This window comes from Tursiops truncatus, chromosome 11 (genome assembly GCF_011762595.2).
Source record: "Tursiops truncatus isolate mTurTru1 chromosome 11, mTurTru1.mat.Y, whole genome shotgun sequence".
NCBI lineage: Eukaryota > Metazoa > Chordata > Mammalia > Artiodactyla > Delphinidae > Tursiops > Tursiops truncatus.
In genome coordinates this window covers 9,612,337-9,635,419 of record NC_047044.1, presented here as the reverse complement: position 1 = coordinate 9,635,419, position 23,083 = coordinate 9,612,337, and the positions used below count along the sequence as shown (strand labels likewise).

General features: G+C 44.6%; 2 protein-coding genes across 7 annotated transcripts in view; one reads left to right on the top strand and one right to left on the bottom strand.

The window, feature by feature from the left end:
- FAM227A (family with sequence similarity 227 member A) overlaps positions 1-3,364 on the bottom strand; it is an 89,928-nt gene extending 86,564 nt beyond the window's left edge. Inside the window, exon 1 of the mRNA XM_073789210.1 lies at positions 3,187-3,364. The gene's annotated coding sequence lies outside the window, so the exon portion shown is untranslated. The remainder of the gene's footprint in view (positions 1-3,186) is intronic.
- A 366-nt stretch (positions 3,365-3,730) lies between these two features.
- Positions 3,731-21,721, top strand: CBY1 (chibby 1, beta catenin antagonist). 6 transcript variants are annotated; one of them, XM_019943400.3, is made up of 6 exons: positions 3,757-3,869; positions 7,134-7,252; positions 15,411-15,613; positions 16,458-16,563; positions 16,649-16,767; positions 18,039-21,721. In XM_019943400.3, the coding sequence occupies exons 2-6, from the start codon at positions 7,219-7,221 to the stop codon at positions 18,117-18,119; spliced, it is 543 nt and encodes a 180-aa protein (XP_019798959.1). In that variant the 5' UTR covers positions 3,757-3,869; positions 7,134-7,218; the 3' UTR covers positions 18,120-21,721. The 6 variants fall into 6 exon arrangements, with proteins under 6 accessions (XP_019798965.1, XP_019798985.1, XP_019798959.1 ...); XM_019943417.3 differs by having other exon boundaries at positions 3,773-3,869; positions 15,411-15,526; positions 18,039-18,701; XM_019943406.3 differs by lacking the exon at positions 7,134-7,252 and having other exon boundaries at positions 3,731-3,869; positions 18,039-18,701.
- The last annotated feature ends 1,362 nt before the right edge of the window (positions 21,722-23,083 follow it).

The following is a 23,083-nucleotide window of genomic DNA, read 5'->3' as shown; positions in this document are numbered from 1 at the left end:
TACAGTAGGCCCTTATTAGTTATCTACTTTATATATAGTAGTGTGTATATGTCATTCCCAATCTCCCAATTTATCCCTCCCCTGCCCCTTTCCCCCTTGGTAATCATAAGTTTGTTTTCTACATCTGTGACTCTATTTCTGTTTTGTAAATAAGTTCATTTGTACCATATTTTTAGATTCCACATATAAGTGATATCATATGGTATTTGTTTTTCTCTTGTCTGACTTACTTCACTCAGTATGACAATCTCTAGGTCCTCCCATGTTGCTGCAGATGGTGCTATTTCATTCTTTTTTATGGCTGGGTAATGTTCCATTGTATATATGTACCACATGAGAAGCCCACATGTGTACATTGTATATAGGTACCACATTCTTAACAGAGAACTTCAAGGCATATATACTTTTGCTTTCTACCTGCTGATCCCCACCACCCCCTGATGAGAATTATTCTGGTTTTAAAACTAAGGCGACTAGGGAATTCCTGGTGGTCCAGTGGTTAGGACTCGGCGCTCTCACTGCCAGGGGCCCGGGTTCCAACCCTGGTTGGGGAACGAAGATCCCATAAGCCACACGGTGCGGCCAAATAAATAAATAAAAATAAGAAGACTAGACTGCTGAAAAGACGGGGCTCCAGACCCTCCAGCAAGCCAGTTTCCAAGTTAGAAACGCAGTCAAATCTCTTTGGCTCTCTGAGCCTCACCTGTAAAGTCAGAGATTCGGATTAGGTCCCTAAGCCCCTTTTCAGCCCTCAGATGCTGGGCTTCTATGATACTGGGTCCATCTCCTCAGCATGAGGCTCCTAATCTAGCTGAGGCTTTCTGCTCCTTTTCAGGAAACTGGCCCCACACTACTTTTCCTCCTGGATTTGTAATATTCTGGCCAGAGTGCTCTCCTGGGTCCTTGCTTATTGGCCAGGAGGAGTTCATCACTACCATCTGTGGGTCCTCCCTGTCCAGAGCCTGGTGGTATAGACCTGGTTATAATGAAGTAAAACACTCAGACCTGCCCTCAAGAAGCTCATACATAATGGAAAGACAGAGAAAAGGTATATTTTGATGGAAAACTTAACCGAGGTGTCCTTTCACCAGTCTCCTTTCTTCCCCTTTGGTTCACGCCTTCTGCTCTGCTGTCTTCTCCCCAGCCATCCATCCTACATGCCTGCCCCACCGAACTTTTTCCTGATCCCTGCCATGGTGTGCGCTTTGCGCCTCTATGCCTTTGTACATGCAATTCCCTCCACTCAATCAGTCCAGGTGATATGTCTTTTTGGAAAACCTTCTTGAATTACTCCAGGCCATTAATACCACCCCTTTTCTGTGAAGTCCAGGATTCTGCTTTCAACTCTCTATTACAGCACTTACAATACAGAACCAGAATTTATTTGCTTCTACGTCTTTCTCCATTAGGCAAATTACTCTCTAGGAATTAGGTTCACTCAATATTTGATTCCATTTTTAACTCACTCACCATACTTCTTTCTGGTCCAAAGAGGCTATCCACTTTGGGCTGTCCTAAGTCAGTTGGATTGTAGGAAAGGTTGGCCCAGGCTCAGGTCAAAACTATTATTTCCTGCCTCCTGCCCCTAGTCTTTAGCCATACAGGCAAGGGGGTGAGGGTAAAGAGGAGGCAGGTGCATTTTAGGGCTTCTCACTTTCATCCACCCACCCACCCACCCACCCCCGCCAGCATGACTGGAAAACTCCATGTTCTCTGAAAAGCCAGGCTTAGGGGGACCCTGTTAAGAAGCCTCTTGCTTTAGCTTAACATTATTACCCATGCCTAATGGGAGAACTGAATATTATGCTTGTTAAAGGACACATTTAAAATACTCTGTTCCCTTCTGAAATTTTCATCATATCATGTTAGGGTAAGTATTCTCTGAAGCATGATAAGTTTTTACTGTCACTATTTGGGGAGAAAAAATGGGTGGGGGAGCAAACTAACTTTATTGAATATCCACCCTGTGCCCAGCACTGTGCTGTATATTAAGGGCAGGTGAGTGGAAGAATAAAAACACGTTCTGCCCTCATGGAGCACATATTCTGGCAGCTGAGATTTGAAAGTCCGTTGTTTAAAGTTAACACATTTTAACTTAAACATGTTAAACAAATTAAAACAATGCTGACTTTGGAGTCAGACAGACTTTTGTTCAGTTTAAACTTCAGTCATTAAATGACTACTTATTGACTGCCCAACACAGCCAGCAATGTGTCCCTACTTGGGGACAGGTTGGTGAGTTAAACCAGACTTTATCCCTGCCTTAATGGAGCTTATGTCTACTAGGAGTGACAAGTGATAATTAATCATATACATAACCATGAATTATAACTGACCACTGCTTCAAAGGGAGGGACACAGCGCTCTGAGAGACAACATAATAGTGGATAATGACCTAGTCAAGGGAGTCAAGACTTGAAGGAAGAGCAGGAGTTAATTAGGTAAGTGGGGAGGGGAAATACCACCCAAGCAGAGGGACACACAGTAGAAAGACAGGAAAAGACTAGACCAGTGCATCACAGTAGCCAGTAGCCACATGTGACAATGGAGCCCTTGGAATTTGGTTAGTGTGACCGAAACACTAAAATCTTAATTTTAGTTAATTAAAATTTAAAAACTGAAGCAGAATAAACTTTAAAATATTGATTGTATGTTGAAATGATCATATTTGGGACATATGAGTTAAAACATTAGTCATATTAACATCATCTGATTTTTTTTTTTACTTTTTAAAAAGTATGGCTACTAGAAAATTCTAAATTATATATGTGGCCCACATTATGTTTCCATTGGACTGTGCTGGGTTAGACCATGTGGTTTGGTTCTAGGACACGGAACTCTCCCCTTTTCAATGAAGTAACGTGTAGTTGGAAGAAAACTGCACTTGGAGCCAGAGACCTATGGGTCCTGCCCCTCCCTGGATGGATGACCTGGTGCACTCACTAAGCAGCCAGTAAATATCCCTTGAATGACCCGGAGTCTCTTCATTTGTCAAATGGAACCAGTAATACACACAGTTAGGATTTTAGGAGATCTGGAGTTGATTCTCGAGTAGCTCTCTGCTCTTGCTCACTGTGCGACCCTGAAGCGGCCCCTGACCTGAGGTTCCCCAGCCCGTCAAAGCCGATGAGAGGCCCGGCGTGGGGAGGCTGGTAGGCAGGGTCACTGTCTGTCTGTTCATCTTACCTGAAGACATAGGCGGAATCCGACGAACTCGGGGCCTATTCCGCCACGGCTCCCTCTGGGGACCCTGTAAAGTTCTGGATGGGACACCCGACACCCGTTGTCCCCACATCCACCAGGAAGGGGTGCGCTTTGTTTTGTGGTCTGGGACGAGGAAGAGGAGGAGGGACGTCGGGGAGAGGCCCATTTTGCGTTTGTAAGTCTTGACGTTCTCCAGGCAACGCGGGCCGCAGCCACCACTCGCACCTTTCCCACGACAACGGAGGCGTGGCGAGCCTCCACCTCATCCCGAGACGCCGTTACCACGGCGACGGCCCCTGTAGGCGGGGGAGACCAGACCCAGGGGTTTGTGGGGAGGGTGAGTGTGGTTCCTCGTCCTAGCCTGTAGCACGGGGCATGGAAGTGACTCCAGAAGACACTGCCTTTGTGGATTCTATTAAATATATCGGGGGTAGTCCTCAAGAGTTTCTGGTGCTTTGCGTAGGCTCGCGCTGGGGACCGTGCCGTGTCGGGTACCCCCACCTCCCTCGGTGGTAGAGCCCGGCGGGGCTGCGTGTGCGCGTGCGCGCGGCCCGCGGACTGGTGGCGCTCGCGGTCGAGGTCGTGGCGGGGGACGCGGCCTCTGCTGGGTACCTAGCGGGAGGTCGGGGGGCTCTCTTGGAACCTCAGCTTCTGGGGCACGTCAGGTACGTCTCCGAGCCCGGCGTCGCCCGAGGGCCTGAGGAGGGTTGGGACCCCCGGGCGTTCCCCAGGGGACCCAGGGCCTCTCCGCAGCTGGGGCAGCCGGAGGGCGCGGAGCAGGGGGCGGGGGCCGGGTTTACCGCAGGCCCGTCACCTCCTTTATCCAAGTGTGTTTCCTCCTTTGTAAATTGGGGTGGTAATTCCTCTCATAAGTCAGCTGTGAAGGTGATTAACGAGAGCTTGCGAACGAACGTTTGTTCGCTACCGTTAGTTTACAGCCCTGGGTGGGCGTGTACCTGCGTGGCTTATACTTGGTTGGCTCTGAACTCTTCGAGAATCCGATGAAAGCCAGAGACTGCTTCCTCACCTTCTTGTTAGATTAAAATAAGATAATGTATTTTATCGCCCATTGCAAGCTGTAAAGCGTTGCATAGTGTTGAAGTGATTATTATCATCAGCGCAGACGAGTAGACCTTATTTGAAGCCCAATTCCACCGCCTTCCCACGGCGTGACTGGGAACAAGTTACTTAACTTCTCTAAGCCTCAGTTTTCTGATCTGTAGACAAGAACAAACTACTTGATCTACTTCTGCCAGGGTTGTTTGTGAGCATCAAGTGCGACAGTTTTTTAAAAACACTAAAGCACAAAAAACAGTCTGTGAGTGGGTACTATTGTTATGCCTGGGGCCCAGGGAAGGTAAGTTGCAGGGTCCCACTGGGGTTGAGAAGCAGAGCAATGGTTGGAACCTAGAAGCTCTCCTTTGTGCTGAGCCCTTTCTCTCCAGGGAGTTCCACTGGAAAGAAGGCTTCCTTGGGCCAAGGGTACAGCTGGGACCTCTTGGTCCATACTAATGTTCTAGGATCCCAGGATCTCAGCCAGAGCTGTTTGTGGATGAGTGGATCTGACTTAAAAGCTAGTCCAGACCCTTCCTTTTCCTCATCTGTAATATATTGGTGACGGTGCTTGGCTTAAGTGTTGTGAGAATTAGTGAGGTCATGCGTGAAGTGCCCTGTTAAAACCTGGAGGAATAAAGTAACTTGGCCGGGGTTTAGCCGGCAACTGAGGGGCAGAGCCAGGCCTAGAACTTGGTCTGTTGTGTCCAGGTGATATGCTCAGGCTTAGTGCTCTTAGCACCACTGTGGGCTTTGCAAGAACAACTTGGCTTATTTTTCCTTCTTCAATTGGTCTCCAGATCTTGGAGGGGCAGGGACTTCTTTTTATCTGGTTTTTTTGTTCATTTGTTTGGTTTGTTTTTTCATAAGTAATATATGGATATATTATCATTGTAATAATTCAGTAAATCCAGAAATATATTTCTTTAATATAACTTTATATTGTAACATGAAATTGCCACTATTTGGCTTTTTTTTTTCTTTTAACCTTTAAAATGGCAAATTCAGGGAATTCCCTGGTGGTCCAGTGGTTAGGACTCGGTGCTCTCACTGCCAGGGGCCCAGGTTCCATCCCTAGCTGGGGAGTTAAGATCCTGCAAGCTGAGCGACTCGGCCAAAAAAAATTAGAATTAAAATTAAAAGTTTTTAAAAATGGCAAATTCAGTTGAGTCAGCCATCCTACTTCCTTTCCCAGATTTAACCACTGTGTGCAGTTTATCCCTCCAAATCTTTTTTATTTAGCGACCTATATGCTCGCTTTTTATTATCTTTTTGTCTTCTCATGTGAGATTATAGTATACATACTGTTCTGTCGCTTGCTTTTTTTAAAAAAATTAATTAATTAATTAACTTTTGGCTGCGTTTGGTCTTCGTTGCTGTGGGCAGGCTTTCTCTGGTTGCAGCGAGCAGACGCTACTCTTTGCTGCGGTGCGCGGACTTCTCTTTGGACTTCTCAAGCCACTTCTCGTGGCTTCTCTTGTTGTGGAGCACAGGCTCTAGGCATGTGGGCTCAGTAGTTGTGGCTCTTGGGCTCTGGAGCGCAGCCTCAGCAGTTGTGGTGCACGGGCTTAGTTGCTCTGCGGCATGTGGGATCTTCCCGGAACAGGGCTCGAACCCATATCCCCTGCATTGGCAAGCAGATTATTAACCACTGCACCACCAGGGAAGTCCCTCGCTTGCTTTCTTAATGTTAGAGTGGTCCATGTACAGCTGTCTCTCTATCTTTACTTGACGTCTAGGACTCCCTTATAAGAATGTGCCACGATGTATTTGGCTACACCAACCATTAGTAGGCATTTTGAATTGTTTCTTATTTTTCGCTGTTATCAACAATAGAGAACATATGTGTGAACATGTCCAATTCTTTCTGGAGGAGAGTTTTTAGAAGCGTGGGCACATGAAAAACTTTGCTAGCTTTTGCCTAATTGAAAAAATGATAGCATCTTATGTTTCCACGAAGAGTAAATGAAAGTATCTTTTTCTCCATACCCTCACCAGCATTGGATATTATTGAGCTCTTAAATTTTGCCAATGTGATGGATGAAAATGCTTCCTTTTATGATGTACCCCACAAGGTTTTTTAAATTTTTCTTTTGATGTTTTTAATTAAAAAATTTTTAATTTTAAAAAAATTTTTGAATTTTTTAAATTTTTTTTAATTAATTTATTTAATACATTTATTTATTTATTTATTGCTGCATTGGGTCTTCATTGCTGCGCGTGTGCTTTCTCTTGTTGAGGCAAGTGGAGGCTACTCTTTGTTGCGGTGCGTGGGCTTCTCATTGTGGTGGCCTCTCTTGTTGCGGAGCATGGGCTGTAGGCACACGGGCTTCAGTAGTTGCAGCACGCGGGCTCAGTAGTTGTGGCTCGTGGGCTCTAGAGTGCAGGCTCAGTAGTTGTGGTGCATGGGCTTCGTTGCTGCGCGGCGTGTGGGATCTTCCTGGACCAGGGATCGAACCCATGTGTCCTGCACTGGCAGGAGGATTCTTAACCAGTGTGCCACCAGGGAAGTCTCCCCCACAAGTTATTAATACAAGGATAATTTGGTATACATCTTTAGCCAGCTGACCATGGCTGTGGACCTTGGGAAAATTGGATAACTTCTCCGAGCCCTACTTTTCTCATCTCTGATATGGACAGGAAAATTACCTTATGGGGTTACTACAGGGAATAAAAGAAATATATGAAGTGTGCCTAGCATTGTGTCCAAACCCTAGTGGATAAGCAGGAAGTGATATTAGTTAGTTTTTGTTGTGACCTTTTCTTTTTTGAGTTAAAAATCTTTCTTCCTGGATATTCCCATTTCATTCCTGATCCACTCTCTGTAGACATAAGATTAATTGTCTTCCCTCTTCCACCCTTTTTCTTTTCTCCAGCAGAAACAATGCCAGGGGCTTCCACTGTGTTTTGGATGACATGATAGCATAGCTTCAAATTCCCTCATCATCTTAGTCCTCAGTGATGTCCTGTCCACCACCAAGCTGGAATGATTCTGGTTTGTCCAAGTCCTAAAGTGTCAAATGCCATCTTCCAGGTTGTGGGTCTACCGCTATTTGTTGTTGTTGTTGTTGTTTTGAATTTTATTTATTTTTTTATACAGCAGGTTCTTATTAGTCATCAGTTTTATACACATCAGTGTATACATGTCAATCCCAATCGGCCAATTCATCACACCACCACCACCACCCCCCCGCCGCTTTCCGCCCTTGGTGTCCATACATTTATTCTCTACATCTGTGTCTCAATTTCTGCCCTGCAAACCAGTTCATCTGTACCATTTTTCTAGGTTCCACATATATGCGTTAATATACGATATTTGTTTTTCTCTCTCTGACTTACTTCACTCTGTATGACAGCCTCTAGATCAATTCATGTCTCAAAAAATGATCTAATTTTGTTCCTTTTTATGGCTGAGTAATATTCCATTGTATATATGTACCACATCTTCTTTATCCATTCGTCTCTCAATGGTCATCTAGGTTGCTTTCATGACCTGGCTATTGTAAATAGTGCTGCAATGAACATTGGACTGCGTGTGTCTTTTTGAATTATGGTTTTCTCTGGGTATATGCCCAGTAGTGGGATCGCTGGATCATATGGTAATTCTATTTTTAGTTTTTTAAGGAACCTCCATACTCTTCTCCATAGTGGCTGTATCAATTTACATTCCCACCAACAGTGCAAGAGGGTTCCCTTTTCTCCACACCCTCTCCAGCATTTGTTGTTTGTAGATTTTCTGATGATGCCCATTCTAACTGCTGTGAGGTGATACCCTCATTGTAGTTTTGATTTGCATTTCTCTAATAATTAGTGATGTTGAGCAGATTTTCATGTGCTTCTTGGCCATCTGTATGTCTTCTTTGGAGAATTGTCTATTTAGGTCTTCTGCCCATTTTTGGATTGGGTTGTTTATTTCTTTAATATTGAGCTGCATGAGCTGTTTATATATTTTGGAGATTAATCCTGTGTCCGTTGATTCATTCGCAAATATTTTCTCCCATTCTGAGGGTTGTCTTTTCGTCTTGTTTATGGTCTCCTTTGCTGTGCAAAAGCTTTGAAGTTTCATTAGGTCCCATTTGTTTGTTTTTATTTCCATTACTCTAGGATGTGGATCAAATAAGATCTTGCTGTGATTTATGTCAAAGAGTGTTCTTCCTACGTTTTCCTCTAAGAGTGTTATAGTGTCCGGTCTTAACATTTAGGTCTCTAATCCATTTTGAGTTTATTTTTGTGTATGGTGTTAGGGAGTGTTCTAATTTCATTCTTTTACATGTAGCTGTCTAGTTTTCCCAGCACCACTTATTGAAGACACTGTCTTTTCTCCATTGTATATCCTTGCCTCCTTTGTCATAGATTAGTTGACCATACATGTGTGGGGTTATCTCTGGGCTTTCTATCTTGTTCCATTAAGCTATGTTTCTGTTTTTGTGCCAGTACCATATTGTCTTGATTAGTGTAGCTTTGTAGTATAGTCTGAAGTCAGGGAGTCTGATTCCTCCAGCTCCGTTTTTTTTCCTCAGGAGTGCTTTGGCTATTCGGGGTCTTTTGTGTCTCCATACAAATTTTAAGATTTTTTGTTCGAGTTCCATAAAAAATGCCATTGGTAATTTGATAGGGATTGCATTGAATCTGTAGATTTCTTTGGGTGGTATAGTCATTTTCACAATATTGATTCTTCCAATTCAAGAACATGGTATATCTCTCCATCTGTTGGTATCATCTTTAATTTCTTTCATCAGTGTCTCGTAGTTTTCTGCATACAGCTCTTTTGTCTCCCTAGGTAGGTTTATTCCTAGGTATTTTATTCTTTTTGTTGCAGTGGTAAATGGGAGTGTTTCCTTAATTTCTCTTTCAGATTTTTCATCATTAGTGTATATAGGAATGCAAGAGATTTCTGTGCATTAATTTTGTAAACTGCAACTTTACCAAATTCATTGATTAGCTCTAGTAGTTTTCTGGTGGCATCTTTAGGATTCTCTATGCATAGTATCATGTTCTCTGCAAACAATGCCAGTTTTACTTCTTCTTTTCCAGTTTGTATTCCTTTTATTTCTTTTTCTTCTCTGATTGCCGTGGCTAGGACTTCCAAAACTATGTTGAATAATAGTGGTGACAGTGGACATCCTTGTCTCCTTCCTGATCTTAGAGGAAATGCTTTCAGTTTTTCACCTTTGATAATGATGTTTGCTGTGGGTTTGTCGTATATGGCCTTTATTATGTTGAGGTAGGTTCCCTCTATGCCCACTTTCTGGAGAGTTTTTTTCATAAGTCGGTGTTGAATTTTGTCAAAAGCTTTTTCTGCATCTGTTGAGATGATCATATGGTTTTTATTCTTCAGTTTGTTAATATGGTGTATCACATTGATTGATTTGCGTATATTGAAGAACCCTTGCATTCCTGGGATAAATCCCACTTGATCATGGTGTATGATCGTTTTACTGTGTTGTTGGATTCTGTTTGCTAGTATTTTGTTGAGGATTTTTGCATCTGTGTTCATCAGTGATATTGGCCTGTAGTTTTCTTTTTTTGTGACATCTTTGTCTGGTTTTGGTATCAGGGTGATGGTGGCCTCATAGAATGAGTTTGGGAGTGTTCCTTCCTCTGCAGTTTTCTGAAAGAGTTTGAGAAGGATAGGTGTTAGCTCTTCTCTAAATGTTTGCTAGAATTCACCTGTGAAGCCATCTGGTCCTGGACTTTTGTTCGTTGAAAGATTTTTAAACACAGTTTCAATTTCATTACTTGTGATTGGTCTGTTCATATTTTCTATTTCTTCCTGGTTCAGTCTTGGAAGGTTATACCTTTCTAAGAATTTGTCCATTTCTTCCAGATGGTCCATTTTATTGGCATAGAGTTGCTTATAGTAGTCTCTTAGGGTGCTTTGTATTTCTGTGGTGTCTGTTGTAACTTCTCCTTTTTCATTTCTAAGTTTATTGATTTGAGTCCTCTCCCTGTTTTTCTTGATGAGTCTGGCTAATGGTTTATCAATTTTGTTTATCTTCTCACAGAACCAGCTTTTAGTTTTATTGATCTTTGCTCTTGTTTTCTTTGTTTCTATTTCATTTATTTCTGCTCTGATCTTTATGATTTCTTTCCTTCTGCTAACTTTGGGTTTTGTTTGTTCTTCTTTAGTTCCTTTAGGTGTAAGGTTAGATTGTTTATTTGAGATTTTTCTTGTTTCTTGAGGTAGGCTTGTATAGCTATAAACTTCCCTCTTAGAACTGCTTTTGCTGCATCCCATAGGTTTTGGATTGGCGTGGTTTCATTGTCATTTGTCTCTAGGCATTTTTTGATTTCCTCTTTGATTTCTTCAGTGATCTCTTGGTTATTTAGTAACGTATTGTTTAGCCTCCATGTATTTGTGTTTTTTACGTTTTTTCCCTGTAATTCATTTCTAATCTCATAGCGTTGTGGTCAGAAAAGATGCTTGATATGATTTCAATTTTCTTAAATTTACTGAGGCTTGATTTGTGACCCAAGATGTGATCTATCCTGGAGAATGTTCCGTGTGCACTTGAGAAGAAAGTGTAATCTGCTATTTTTATATGGAATATCGTATAAATATCAATTACATCTAACTGGTCTGTTGTGTCATTTAAAGCTTCTGTTTCCTTATTTATTTTCATTTTGGATGATCTGTCCATTGGGGTAAGTGAGGTGTTAAAGTCCCCCATTCTTATTGTGTTAGTGTCAATTTCCTCTTTTATAGCTGTTAGCAGTTGCCTTATGTATTGAGGTGCTCCTATGTTGGGTGCATATATATTTACAATTGTTTTATCTTCTTCTTGGGTCAATGCCATGATTATTATGTAGTGTCCTTCCTTGTCTCTTGTAACATTCTTTATTTTAAAGTCTATTTTATCTGATATGAGTATTGCTACTCCAGCTTTCTTTTGATTTCCATTTCCATGGAATATCTTTTTCCATCCCCTCACTTTCAGTCTGTATGTGTTCCTAGGTCTGAAGTGGATCTCTTGTAGACTGCATATAGATGGGTCTTGTTTTTGTATCCATTCAGCAAGCCTGTGTCTTTTGGTTGGAGCATTTAATCCATTCACGTTTAAGGTAATTATCGATATGTATCTTCCTATGACCACTTTCTTAATTGTTTTGGGTTTGTTTTTGTAGGTCCTTTTTCCTCTCTTGTGTTTCCCACTTAGAGAAGTTCCTTTAGCATCTGTTGTAGAGCTGGTTTGGTGGTGCTGAATTCTCTTGGCTTCTGCTTGTCTGTAAAGCTTTTGATTTCTCCATGGAATCTGAATGAGATCCTTGCCAGGTAGCGTAATCTTTCCTGTAGGTTCTTCCCTTTCATCACTTTAAGTATATCATGCCACTCCCTTCTGGCTTGTAGAGTTTCTGCTGAGAAGTCAGCTGTTAACCTTATGGGAGTTCCCTAGTATGTTATTTGTCATTTTTCCCTTGCTGCTTTCAGTAAGTTTTTCTTTGTCTTTAATTTTTGCCAGTTTGATTACTGTGTGTCTCGGCGTGTTTCTCCTTGGGTTTATCCTGTATGGGGCTTGCTGCGCCTCCTGGACTTGGGTGGCTATTTCCCTTCCCATGTTAGGGAAGTTTTCGAATATAATCTCTTCAAATATTTTCTCTGGTCCTTTCTCTCTCTCTTCTCCTTCTGGGACCCCTATAACACGAGTGTTGTTGCATTTAGTGTTGTCCCAGAGGTCTCTTAGGCTGTCTCCATTTCTTTTCATTCTTTTTTCTTTATTCTGTTCCGCAGCAGTGAATTCCACCATTCTGTCTTCCAGGTCACTTATCTGTTCTTCTGCCTCAGTTATTCTGCTATTGATTCCTTCTAGTGTAGTTTTCCTTTCAGTTATTGTATTGTTCATCTCTGTTTGTTTGTTCTTTAATTCTTCTAGGTCATTGTTAAACATTTCTTGCATCTTCTCGATCTTTGCCTCCATTCTTTTTCCGAGGTCCTGGATCATCTTCACTATCGTTATTCTGAATTCTTTTTCTGGAAGGTTGCCTGTCTCCACTTCATTTAGTTGTTTTTCTGGGGTTTTATCTTGTTCCTTCATCTGGTACATAGCCCTCTGTCTTTTCATCTTGTCTGTCTATCTGTGAATATGTTTTTTGTTCCACAGGCTGCAGGCCTGTAGTTCTTGCCTCTGCTGTCTGACCTCTGGTGGATGAGGCTATCTAAGAGGCTTGTGCAAGTTTCCTGATGGGAGGGACTGGTGGTGGGTAGAGCTGACTGTTGCTCTGGTGGGCAGAGCTCAGCAAAACTTTAATGTGATTGACTGCTGATGGGTGGGGCTGGATTCCCTCCCTGTTGGTTGTTTGGCCAGAGGCAACCCAACATTGGAGCCTACCTGGGTTATTTGGTGGGGCTAATGGTGGACTCTGGGAGGGCTCACGCCAAGGAGTACTACCCAGAACTTCCGCTGCCACTGTCCTTGTCCCCACGGTGAGCCACAGCCACCCCTGCCTCTGCAGGAGACCCTCCAACACTAGCAGGTAGGTCTGGTTCAGTCTTCCCTGGGGTCACTGCTCCTTCCCCTGGGTCCCGATGCACACACTACTTTGTGTGTGCCCTCCAAGAGTGGAGTCTCTGTTTCCCCCAGTCCTATTGAAGTCCTGCAATCAAATCCCACTAGCCTTCAAAGTCTGATCCTCTAGGAATTCCTCCAACCGTTGCCAGACCCCCAGGTTGGGAAGCCTGACGTGGGGCTCAGAACCTTCACTCCAGCGGGTGGACTTCTGTGGTATAAGTGTTCTCCAGTCTGTGAGTCACCCACGCAGCAGTTATGGGATTTGATTTTACTGTGATTGCGCCCCTCCTACCGTCTCATTGTGGCTTCTCCTTTGTCTTTGGATGTGGGATATCTTTTTTGGTGAGTTCTAGTGTCTTCCTGTCAGTGATTGTCCAGCAGCTAGTTGTGATTCTGGTGTTCTTGCAAGAGGGAGTGAGAGCCCGTCTTTCTACTCTGCCATCTTGGTTCAGGGCTCTCTACCACTGTTTTCTTTGTTTGTTTGTTTTTTGCGGTATGCGGACCTCTTCCTACCAGGGAAGCCCTCTACCACTGTTTTTAATCAGAAACACACACTAGTAAAACTCTAATGAGCACACACCTCTAAATGTCTTATTTATTTATTTATAAGTCGTTTATGCATATATTTCTGTACAGTGTATATATGTATTGTAAAGCTTCCAAAGAAGCTTCTAAACTTTTATCATTAATTTTAGTGATGTTAATTTCTGCATCACTGAAAACAGCACAGAATTTGTTCTTCATTTTCTTGCTAATTTTCTTGCTTCATTTCTTGCTAATTGTGATGAATTCCTACTTTGAGTTATCGTTTAATGATAGTTGACATAAAACATTGTTTCAGATAGTCTTGAGAAATTCCCTCTTTTTTTGGCCAACTTCCTGTCAGATATGATAAACTCATTACTATTTCTATCTCATAATGTGGTGAAGGAAGATTTTTATACCTAAGAGTAGGAAAAGTGAGAGCTGTGGTTCTTTCTTTTTGCTCACCTGTGCTTTCATTATTGTTATCATCAGTCTACAGTTTTTTAGAGGGAATCTTTTTTTTTTTTGCAGTACACTGGCCTCTCACTGTTGTGGTCTCTCCCGCTGTGGAGCACAGGCTCTGGACGCACAGGCTTAGCGTCCATGGCTCACGGGCCCAGCCGCTCCGCAGCACGTGAGATCTTCCCGGAACGGGGCACGAACCCGTGTCCCCTGCATCGGCAGGCAGACTCTCAACCACTGCGCCATCAGGGAAGCCCGAGGGAATCTTTTTAAGCTATTTGTGTATTACACATTAAAATTGGGTAATACATGGGAAGAAATGAACCATGACCCTGCCCTACACCACGTACAAAAGTTAATTGCAGATGAGTCATAGTCCTAAATGTGAAAGCTGCAAGAAGAAAATTTCCAAAAGTTAATATATGAAAATATCGTGACCTTAGGCAAAAATTTCTTAAATAGGACACAAAAACACTAATCATTAAAAAAATTTTTTGATAAGTTAGATTCCATTAAAATTAAGAACTTCTTTAATCAAAAAAGAACCAATAGGACTTCCCTGGTGGCGCAGTGGTTAAGAATCTGCCTGCTAATGCACGGGACACAGGTTCGAGCCCTGGTCCTGGAAGATCCTACATGCCGCAGAGCAACTAAGCCTGTGCGCCGCAACTACTGAGCCTGCTTTCTAGAGCCCGTGAGCCACAGCTGCTGAGCCCTTGTGCCACAGCTACTGAAGCCCATGCACCTAGAGCCTGTGCTTCACAACAAGAGAAGCCACTACAATGAGAAGCCCGTGCACCACAACAAAGAGTAGTCCCCTCTCGCTGCAACTAGAGAAAGCCCGTGCTCAGCAACGAAGACCCAATGCAGCCAAAAATAAATAAATAAAATTTTAAGAAAAATGAAAAAAACTTAAAAAGAAACCAATAAAAAAGCAAAAAGAGGCTTCCCTGGTGGCACAGTGGTTGGGAGTCCGCCTGCCGATGCAGGGGACGTGGGTTCGTGCCCCGGTCCGGAAAGATCCCACATGCCGCCGAGCGGCTGGGCCCGTGAGCCATGGCTGCTGAGCCTGCGCGTCCGGAGCCTGTGCCCCGCAAGGGGGGAGGCCACAACAGTGAGAGGCCCACGTACCGCAAAAAAAAAAAAAAAAAAAGGAAAAAGGCAAGTCCCAGGAAAGGCTTCATTTCTTGAAAATGGAGTATATATAGAAGCTGTTGCCCTAGCTGTGAGTCTTACCAGTGTTCAGGAATAAGTAGGATCACATGCCTTGCCCTAGAGTGTAAATCTGGTAATGCCAATTTGTGACAAAACTTAAGATAGGCCAGTTAGGCACTTGCCTGTGGTTAACATGAACTGTGGAGCCACACAGACCTGCATCCTAATACTCACTCACACTTAGGACCTTAGTCTTTCTAAACCTCATCTGTCAAATAGGTATAGGAAGAGGAACTAAACAAAGAGTGGCTGTGAGGCCTGAGATAGTGCCAAGGTTTTGGCACTATGCCTAGCACATAGTGAGCACTCAGCACATGGGAGCTGAGGATTGTTACCCAGGATTGTTACTGGCCACGTGATGAGATGTGTGTTTGCATGATTCCGGGACAGGGGCGCAAGGTCACTGACCCAACTCTTTGTATCCCTGACTTTTTCTGACCCTAGGAGAAGAGAGCATTGACCTTTCCTTCATCAGGCCAAAGATGCCTCTCTTTGGGAGTACATTCAGTCCGAAGAAGACGCCCCCTCGGAAGTCTGCGTCTCTCTCCAACCTGCATAATGTGAGTGTCAGCATGGGGCTCGACCTGGTGTGCAGCGTGACTGGAGCATCGAGCCTGGTTTCTTATGGAAAGTGTGGTCCTCCAGAGGTATCCTCGTGGGAGGGCATCCTTTTAATTCATATTATTGTTATTGCTGAAAACATTTTTAAACTCCTTTTTGGGAATTATTGTCAGAGCTTGTTGAAGAACCTTAAAAGGTAGTCGTCCTCATTATCATTTTGGGGACCAAATGATGTTATCCAATTTGACTTCACTTGACTCCCAAGACTTGTCCAGGAATCAGTTTTACTCATGTCTAAGAATCAAATTTATTCTCAAAGGATGACGTTTTGCTGTCATTAAGAGCGTTCAGAAGGATATATCACAGCTCCAAAGACAGTTTCTGAGCTCCTTGAGGGCAGAGGGGTTGCATTCATTTCTGTATATCCAGTACCAGTCCTGGTGCAGGGTGGGCGCTCAGTGAGCTGTAGAAACACTGAAAAACACATTAAAGAACAGCTCCTACTACTCCTTGGGCCTTAGCATTTTATGCCTTTCCCAGGACATATGTAGCTCCATAAGAAACAAATGATAGCTCGGGCTTATTACATTTAAAAAGAATTTTTCACTTTATTCAAAATTTACAGTAGGATTTCTTAAACTGCTAAGTGCCCTGTACATACGAAATAATTCAGTTTACAAATTTCAGCATATATAGCTTTTCCAGAAAATATCTATGGTATAAAGCTGTACGTTTCTTCTCTCTTACAGTTTGAAAGTTTTGGGGGTACCTTATTTAATTTTCTGACTTAAAAACAATCACTAAATGTGCTGGGTGATGAGTATAGAGAAGAAATGCTTTGTTGGGATCACACTGTTAGCAGAAGAGGTGCTGGGCCTCGAGCCCCTGTGCTCTGGCCTCCTGAAGCCAACATGCGCGTCTCCCCCACAGTTGGATCGGTCGACCCGGGAGGTGGAGCTGGGCCTTGACTATGGAACGCCCACCATGAACCTGGCCGGGCAGAGCCTGAAGTTTGAAAACGGCCAGTGGATAGCAGGTGGGCTGCATTTCCTACCATTTTGCCCAGCAAGATGGTGGAAGGAACCCCCGCCTTGTGACTGCTGCCTGTGTCCTTCCACCAGAGACAGGGGTTAGTGGAGGTGTGGACCGGAGGGAGGCCCAGCGCCTCCGGAGGCGGAACCAGCAGCTGGAGGAAGAGAACAATCTCTTGCGGCTGAAGGTGGACATCCTGCTGGACATGGTGAGGAGGGTGGTGGGGAGGGAAGCCTTGGCTTTCTTTAGGCAGGTCCACTGCGAGTCCTTTCAGCCAGCCCACACCTCTCGAGTGCCAGTTTGCTCAGGTACGTTGCTGTGAATCCAAAGATACAAAACCAAATCAGACACAGTCCCCACCCTCCAGGGCTCCCAGTCAAGTGGGGAGATAGACAGTAAACATAGTGACAGTGCCTCATGGTAAGGGCAGTGATTAAAGTCTTTCCACGGCCTGGTATCCGCACATGGGAGAGAGAGATTCATTCTGTCCAGTCGGGAGGATGTTGCAGGGGAAGGGATATTTGAGCTGAATGTGGAAAGATAAAGGTGGGAATGGAGGCTGGGATGAAGGCATTCAGGAAGAAGGACAGCCTGCTCCGGGCTGGGCGAGGTCCTGCACCACGCAGCCATTAGTCAGTGCCCCACGCAGACCTGCCGACGGGCACTCTCTGCGTTGGCATCGGCTTCCTGTGGCTTTTAAAAACCCAACAACCTTTTGAGCCTAGGGCTGTGTGTGACGGTTGGTTGAGAGGCAGCAGAGCACACATTGCAGTGGTTAAGAGCAGGTGTCTAGAGCTAAAATTCCCAGGTCCCTGGCCCAGCTCCACCACTGGCTGTGTGACTTCAGGCAAGTTACTTAACTGCTCTGTATCTGTAAGAAACGTAGTATCTTCAGCAATAAAATGGGCACGCTAGTAGGATCTACCTCATTAGTGAGTTAATAATATAAGCAAAGCTCTTGGAATAGCGTCTTGCTCAGGAAGTGCGGCTCCTCTGTTTCACAGTAAGCTGACCTCTGGAGTTTGTGTCTCTCCGTCCCTGCCTGGAGTGTCTTCCACCCTCTCCTCTAAAGACCACTGAAGGATTCTGATGCGGGAAGTGGCATGCTTTTTTAAACGTTTTTGTGTGAGCCACGACTCAGAAGCAACTTAGACCTTAGTCCTTTAACCTTAAAATCGCCAATATTTGCCTTTTTCATCCCCTGAAACCTGGTGTCCTTCGCGCAGTGAGTGCCACGCAACCCTAGGTGATCAAAAATGTTGATAGAATGGATGGTAAATGCTCTTCAAGTGCTTGAGGCCCTGGGTCATCAGGAGGTTACTTTCTGCCCAGTTACCAAGGGCTTCCCGTCGTGGAGGCTGCCGGCAGTGTTAAGGGAAATGCCGTGGGGCTTCTCCCAGCGCGCAGGGCTGGCCTTGCCAACCTGAAACGTAGCCCAGAAACGTCCTTCTTTATAACGGTTTGCTGCTCTGCTTCCAGCTCTCTGAGACCACTGCTGAATCCCACTTAATGGAGAAGGAGCTGGATGAACTGAAGAGTGTCAGCCGGCGGAGAAAATGAAGACCCCAAAGCCACCCGTTAGGCGCACACGGGGAAACCCTTCGTCAGAAGAGGAGGATGTGGCTGAGGGAATTTTTAACCAAATAGTGGATTAGGTCCTGGGAGAGAGTATCATATAATGGGGCCAAAAGGCACTGGCCCCCTTAGGTTGGCAGTAGGAAGGTGACAACGTAGTGGATTCCAGGCCAGTCCTGTGCTGCACAGCACAGCGAGGCCTCCTCAGGGAGGTCTGGGGTGACGGAGGCCTTTGGTGTCCTCCAGTTACTTAACACACCAATGCCCGTGGCCCAGGCTCACGCTTAGCGGACGGAGTTCGTCGTATCATCCCCTCACACTGTTGTGTGTGGTGTGGCATCAGGTGTACAGAGCCTTGTTGTTAGGGGTCTCAGATAAGGTCTCCTGGTTCTCTGCCCTTCAGGCCACTCTCTCCCTCCTTTAGAGAATACTTGTTCCCCAAATCCACAGCCTCCTCTGGCGTCAGCTTCTCAGCAGCAAGCACCGCCCTCCCACGGCAACGCTATATTTTTGTGCTACTTTCCTGTCTACCCTACTTTTTTAAATTAAATGATGTTCTATAATCTCTCTCTGGCCAAAGTGACTGAGAAGAGAAACATCAGTTCTTGAAGAAGTAAGTAATGGAGGCTGGGTTCTAAGCTAACGGTGCTCCATCCAAAGACAGGACTTTTAGGTTGTGGGGGAAGGTCACCGTTGCAGAAGAAGCGTTCCAGCCTCCTGGGCGTTGGCAGAGGCTGGTCTGGAACAGAGCAGTCTCTCTGCTCAGATTCCCCTGCCTTCCTCTTTCGGGGTGTTGGAACTAGCCTGGACCAGGCAGGGACCGAGTGGTTGGGATGGGGGCCTGGTTTCCTGGAGTGGGAATCTGTGTCTTCGAGTGAGCTGGGCTTCTCTGGCTGGGCGAGGGAGCCAGCCAAACGCAGTAAGAGGGAGTCGAGCTTCCAAAGTCAAGGGGGAAGGCACTGAGGGTGGGGACACAGAGCCCCAGGCTTTAGACCAGGGATGGCTGCTAAGGTCAGAACACCTGTTTCCCACCTGGACGGGGCTCAGGATGCTGCTTACACTCTCATTTCCTCCTCAGCTCAGCCCTGTGGAGCAGGCTCTCAGTCAGCGTGCCTATTGGCAGATAAGGAAGCAAAGCCCAGGAGGTCCAGAAACTGGTCTAGGATCAGACAGCGGAAGTGTGGGCGCCTGCTGATTCCCGGCCCACATTGAAAGAGGGGAGCTGTGTGGGGGGCTGCCTCCAATGGAGGCTGCTGTGTGTAGGCCACCCTCAGGGCCAGCTCCACGGGGGAGGGATAGAGAAGCATGATCTGTAGCCCCAGCCCATAACCTTCCTTCCCGATCATAGGAGAGACTAATTCAGAAGACATTGGAAAAGGATGTTATATGAGGGTGTAAATCTTCAGGTGCAGATAATAGGCGCAATTGAGTTTGCTTATTCCTAGACCGGTATCATTAGCAACCATTTACCCTGCACCCTGGATACCAGACATCTGTAGACAGTCCCCCGACTTATGACGGTTCAACTTAAAATTTTTCAACTTTATGGTGGTACAAAAGTGATACGCATTTCGTATAAACTGTACTTCGAATTTCGATAGTTTTCCGGGCCAGCAAAATGCAATACGATGCTCGTGATGCGAGGCAGCGGCAGTGAGCTGCAGCTCCCCATCAGCACGCAGTCACGAGGATGAACAATCAACACACTTAAAACCACTCTGTTTTTCATTTTCATTTCAGTACAGTATCCAAAAAATTACATGAGATATTCGACACTTTTTGTAAAATAGGCTTTGTGTTAGATGATTTTGCCCGCCTGTAGGCTAATGTAAGTGTTCTGAGCACATGTAAGTTGGCTAAGCTACGATGTCTGGTAGCTTAGGGGTATTACATGCATTTTTGACTTATATTTTCAACTTATGATGGGTTTATTGGGACATAAACCAAAGAAGGGCTATATTTCTAATTCTCATGAGAATTTTTCAAGTTTGTTATCGTCATCCCCTGCTTTTAGATGAAGAAACAAGCCCAGCAAGGTGATACAGCTGGGAGGGAAGGGGCTAGAACTGAAACCTTTGGAGTCAGGAGGGGCACGTTTGGTTGTCATAGTGACATGAGTCCTGGTCCCCTCTGTACCACCACTGGCACCTGAGGGGGCTGCAGCCATGTGGGACAGCTCTGCAGTGAAGGAGGACTTGTATTTGGGGTGATGAGGGAAGCAAGCCATTGGTGAGTTTCAGCAGAGGAATGCTATGATTGACTTAACAAAAAAGATCCCTCTGGCTTCTGTGTGGTCAGAACCGACTGAAGAGCTCAAGGCTGGGACCAGGGAAGTGGCAGCAGAGGAGGTGAAGTGGTCAAATTCTAGGCAGGAATTGAAGGTGGAGCCCACCATCAAATTGTAAGTTTGCTGATGGATGTGGTGTGTGATCTGAGTCAAGGATAATCCTATTAATGAAAATGTGTAAGAAATAGGAAAAAGAATCAGCTATATGTCACCACCCTAACCTTTGTTGGTTTATTCCCCCCCCCCCCCCAACTGAAATGCTATGTACTTTCAGGAATTCCTTGGCGGTCCAGTGGTTAGGACTCTGTGCTTTCACTGCTGAGGACCCAGGTTCAATCCCTGGTCAGGGAGCTAAGATCCTGAAAGCTGGGCGGTGTGGCCAAAAAAAAGAAAAAAAAATGCTACATACTTTAAAGATTTACCTTTTTGTCCGGTACATCTATTAGGTTCTGCCTAAAATACTTCCTCCTCAAAGCCTTTATTGACCAAATCTACTACTTCTGGGGGCACCCAAGTAAATAGTGCTGTCTACTTGACATTATCATTTGTAACCACTACAATGGTTTTGTAAATTTCTGAGCTGAGTGTCAGATAAGGGATGAACTGTTACTGAAGAGCTGAGATTGAAAGTTCTGCGGGTGTGAGGGAGGGAGTGCAAAACAAATCAGAGGAAATCTTAAGAGTTTGAGGCTTAACAAGGGGATCCGTATGCACAGTTGTACAGATATGGGCTAACGTGTATGTTCTCTTGGGGAGGAGTACTTACAGCCTTTGTAAAATTCTCGAAGGGATCTACGCCCCACACCGAACCAAACTGAATTAGGAACTACTATATTACCAGTTTCACATTCTGACAAGACAGGAACAGGAAAGGTGGAAACCATGGACTTGAGGGATAGGGAATGAGAGGAGCTGGGCAGGGGTGTTTCTAGAACACCTCGTCATCATCCAGATGGCAGAGTCAGCTTTGTGCCCAGCGTGAGACATTAGCACTTACTTGATGACACCCTTACTTGTGCCTCGATTGAGGCCCCTGGGCTGGCATCAATCTTACCACATGTCTTCTTTGCTGCCACTGAGCATTTCCCCTTGAAACCTTCAGTGAAGGTTTCCCTTCTTCATCTCCAGCAGCTCCTCCCCGAATCTCTTGGATTTGGGGGAAGAAGGTGCCCCTCCCCGCCCCTTTGGGGGATTTTGGGGGGGATAGTTGTTCTGTTTTTCTTGCTGTTGTTATTACTCTTATTTTTTTTTTTTTGCTTTTAATTAAATTGTTTTATGTGGCAAAACGCATAACATAAAATCTACCATCTTAACTATTTTAAAGCATACAGTTAAGTAATGTTAGTACATTCATTCTGTTGTACAGCCATCACCACCACCCATCTCCATAACTGCTCATCTTGTAAAACTGAAGCTGTTGTATACCCATCGGAAACGAACTGCCCATCTCCTCCTCCCTGCCAGCCCCTGGCAACCACCATTCTACTTTCTGTCTATGATTTTGACTAAGTACCCCCTGACCTGTCTGATTCCACAGGGCTCTGTCTTTCTCACTTGGCCATTTCTGGATCATCACATCTATTCCTAAGGTTTGAATACTCTGCATGGCAGGATTCCCAATATTTTTTCTTATCCTTGGACAATTTTATAAACATTGAAAGAGCTCTTTCAGCCTTAAACATGGATTTTTTTAAAAAATCATGTACTGTTTGTGAATATAAACAAAATTAATTGGTCAAAGTTTTCCAGAAACTTCTTCATATTAGCATTTGTGACTTTCCACTTGGAGTTGTCGATGGAAAAAAAAAAGATTAATCAGTCAATCTAAGAAAGAAATGGAGGCTTTTATTTGAGCCAAATTGAGGATTATAACCTGGAGAAAGCCTCTCAGAAAGCTCTGAGAATTTTTCCACCTGTTAGAGGTCAAAGCACAGTTATATAAGTTTTTGAGACAGAGTGCTATATGTTAAATGACGTATTGACAGTTTACACAATCCAGATCTATGTGTACACAGGGAGTAGTGGGTCATGGGTCATCATGGCCTTCTACAAGAAGGAAGGTTATCTCCTAAGGAGATCTGGTTAATGCAGATGCACAATACACACTAAAGGGGAGGGAGGAGGCCCAAACAGGCAAAGAAAGATTTTATGTTTAAATTTTTCTTGTCTTGCCATAAAATATGAATTTTATTTCATCAGAGTCAATGATGTCTGTAGTTTCCACATAAGACTGCCTTCTCTACCCTTCAAGAGTGTTGGTCTAGTGGCTTCCCTGGTGAGGCGCAGTGGTTGAGAATCTGCCTGCTAAATGCAGGGGACACGGGTTCAAGCCCTGGTCTGGGAGGATCCCACATGCTGCGGAGCAACTAGGCCCGTGAGCCACAACGACTGAGCCTGCATGTCTGGAGCCTGTGCTCCGCAATAGGAGAGGCCGCGATAGTGAGAGGCCCCCGCTTGCCACAACTAGAGGAAGCCCTCGCACAGAAACGAAGACCCAACACAGCTAAAATAAATAAATAATTTTTTTAAAAGGAAGAGTGTTGGTCTTCCAGCATTTCTTAAAAGAGCCCATAAGAGAATCAAAAGCCATTGGCATCTGATTGCCCTTGCATTTATGTAGAGCTAGCCTGTTACCAACTCTGGTTCAGCTGCTCACTGCTCA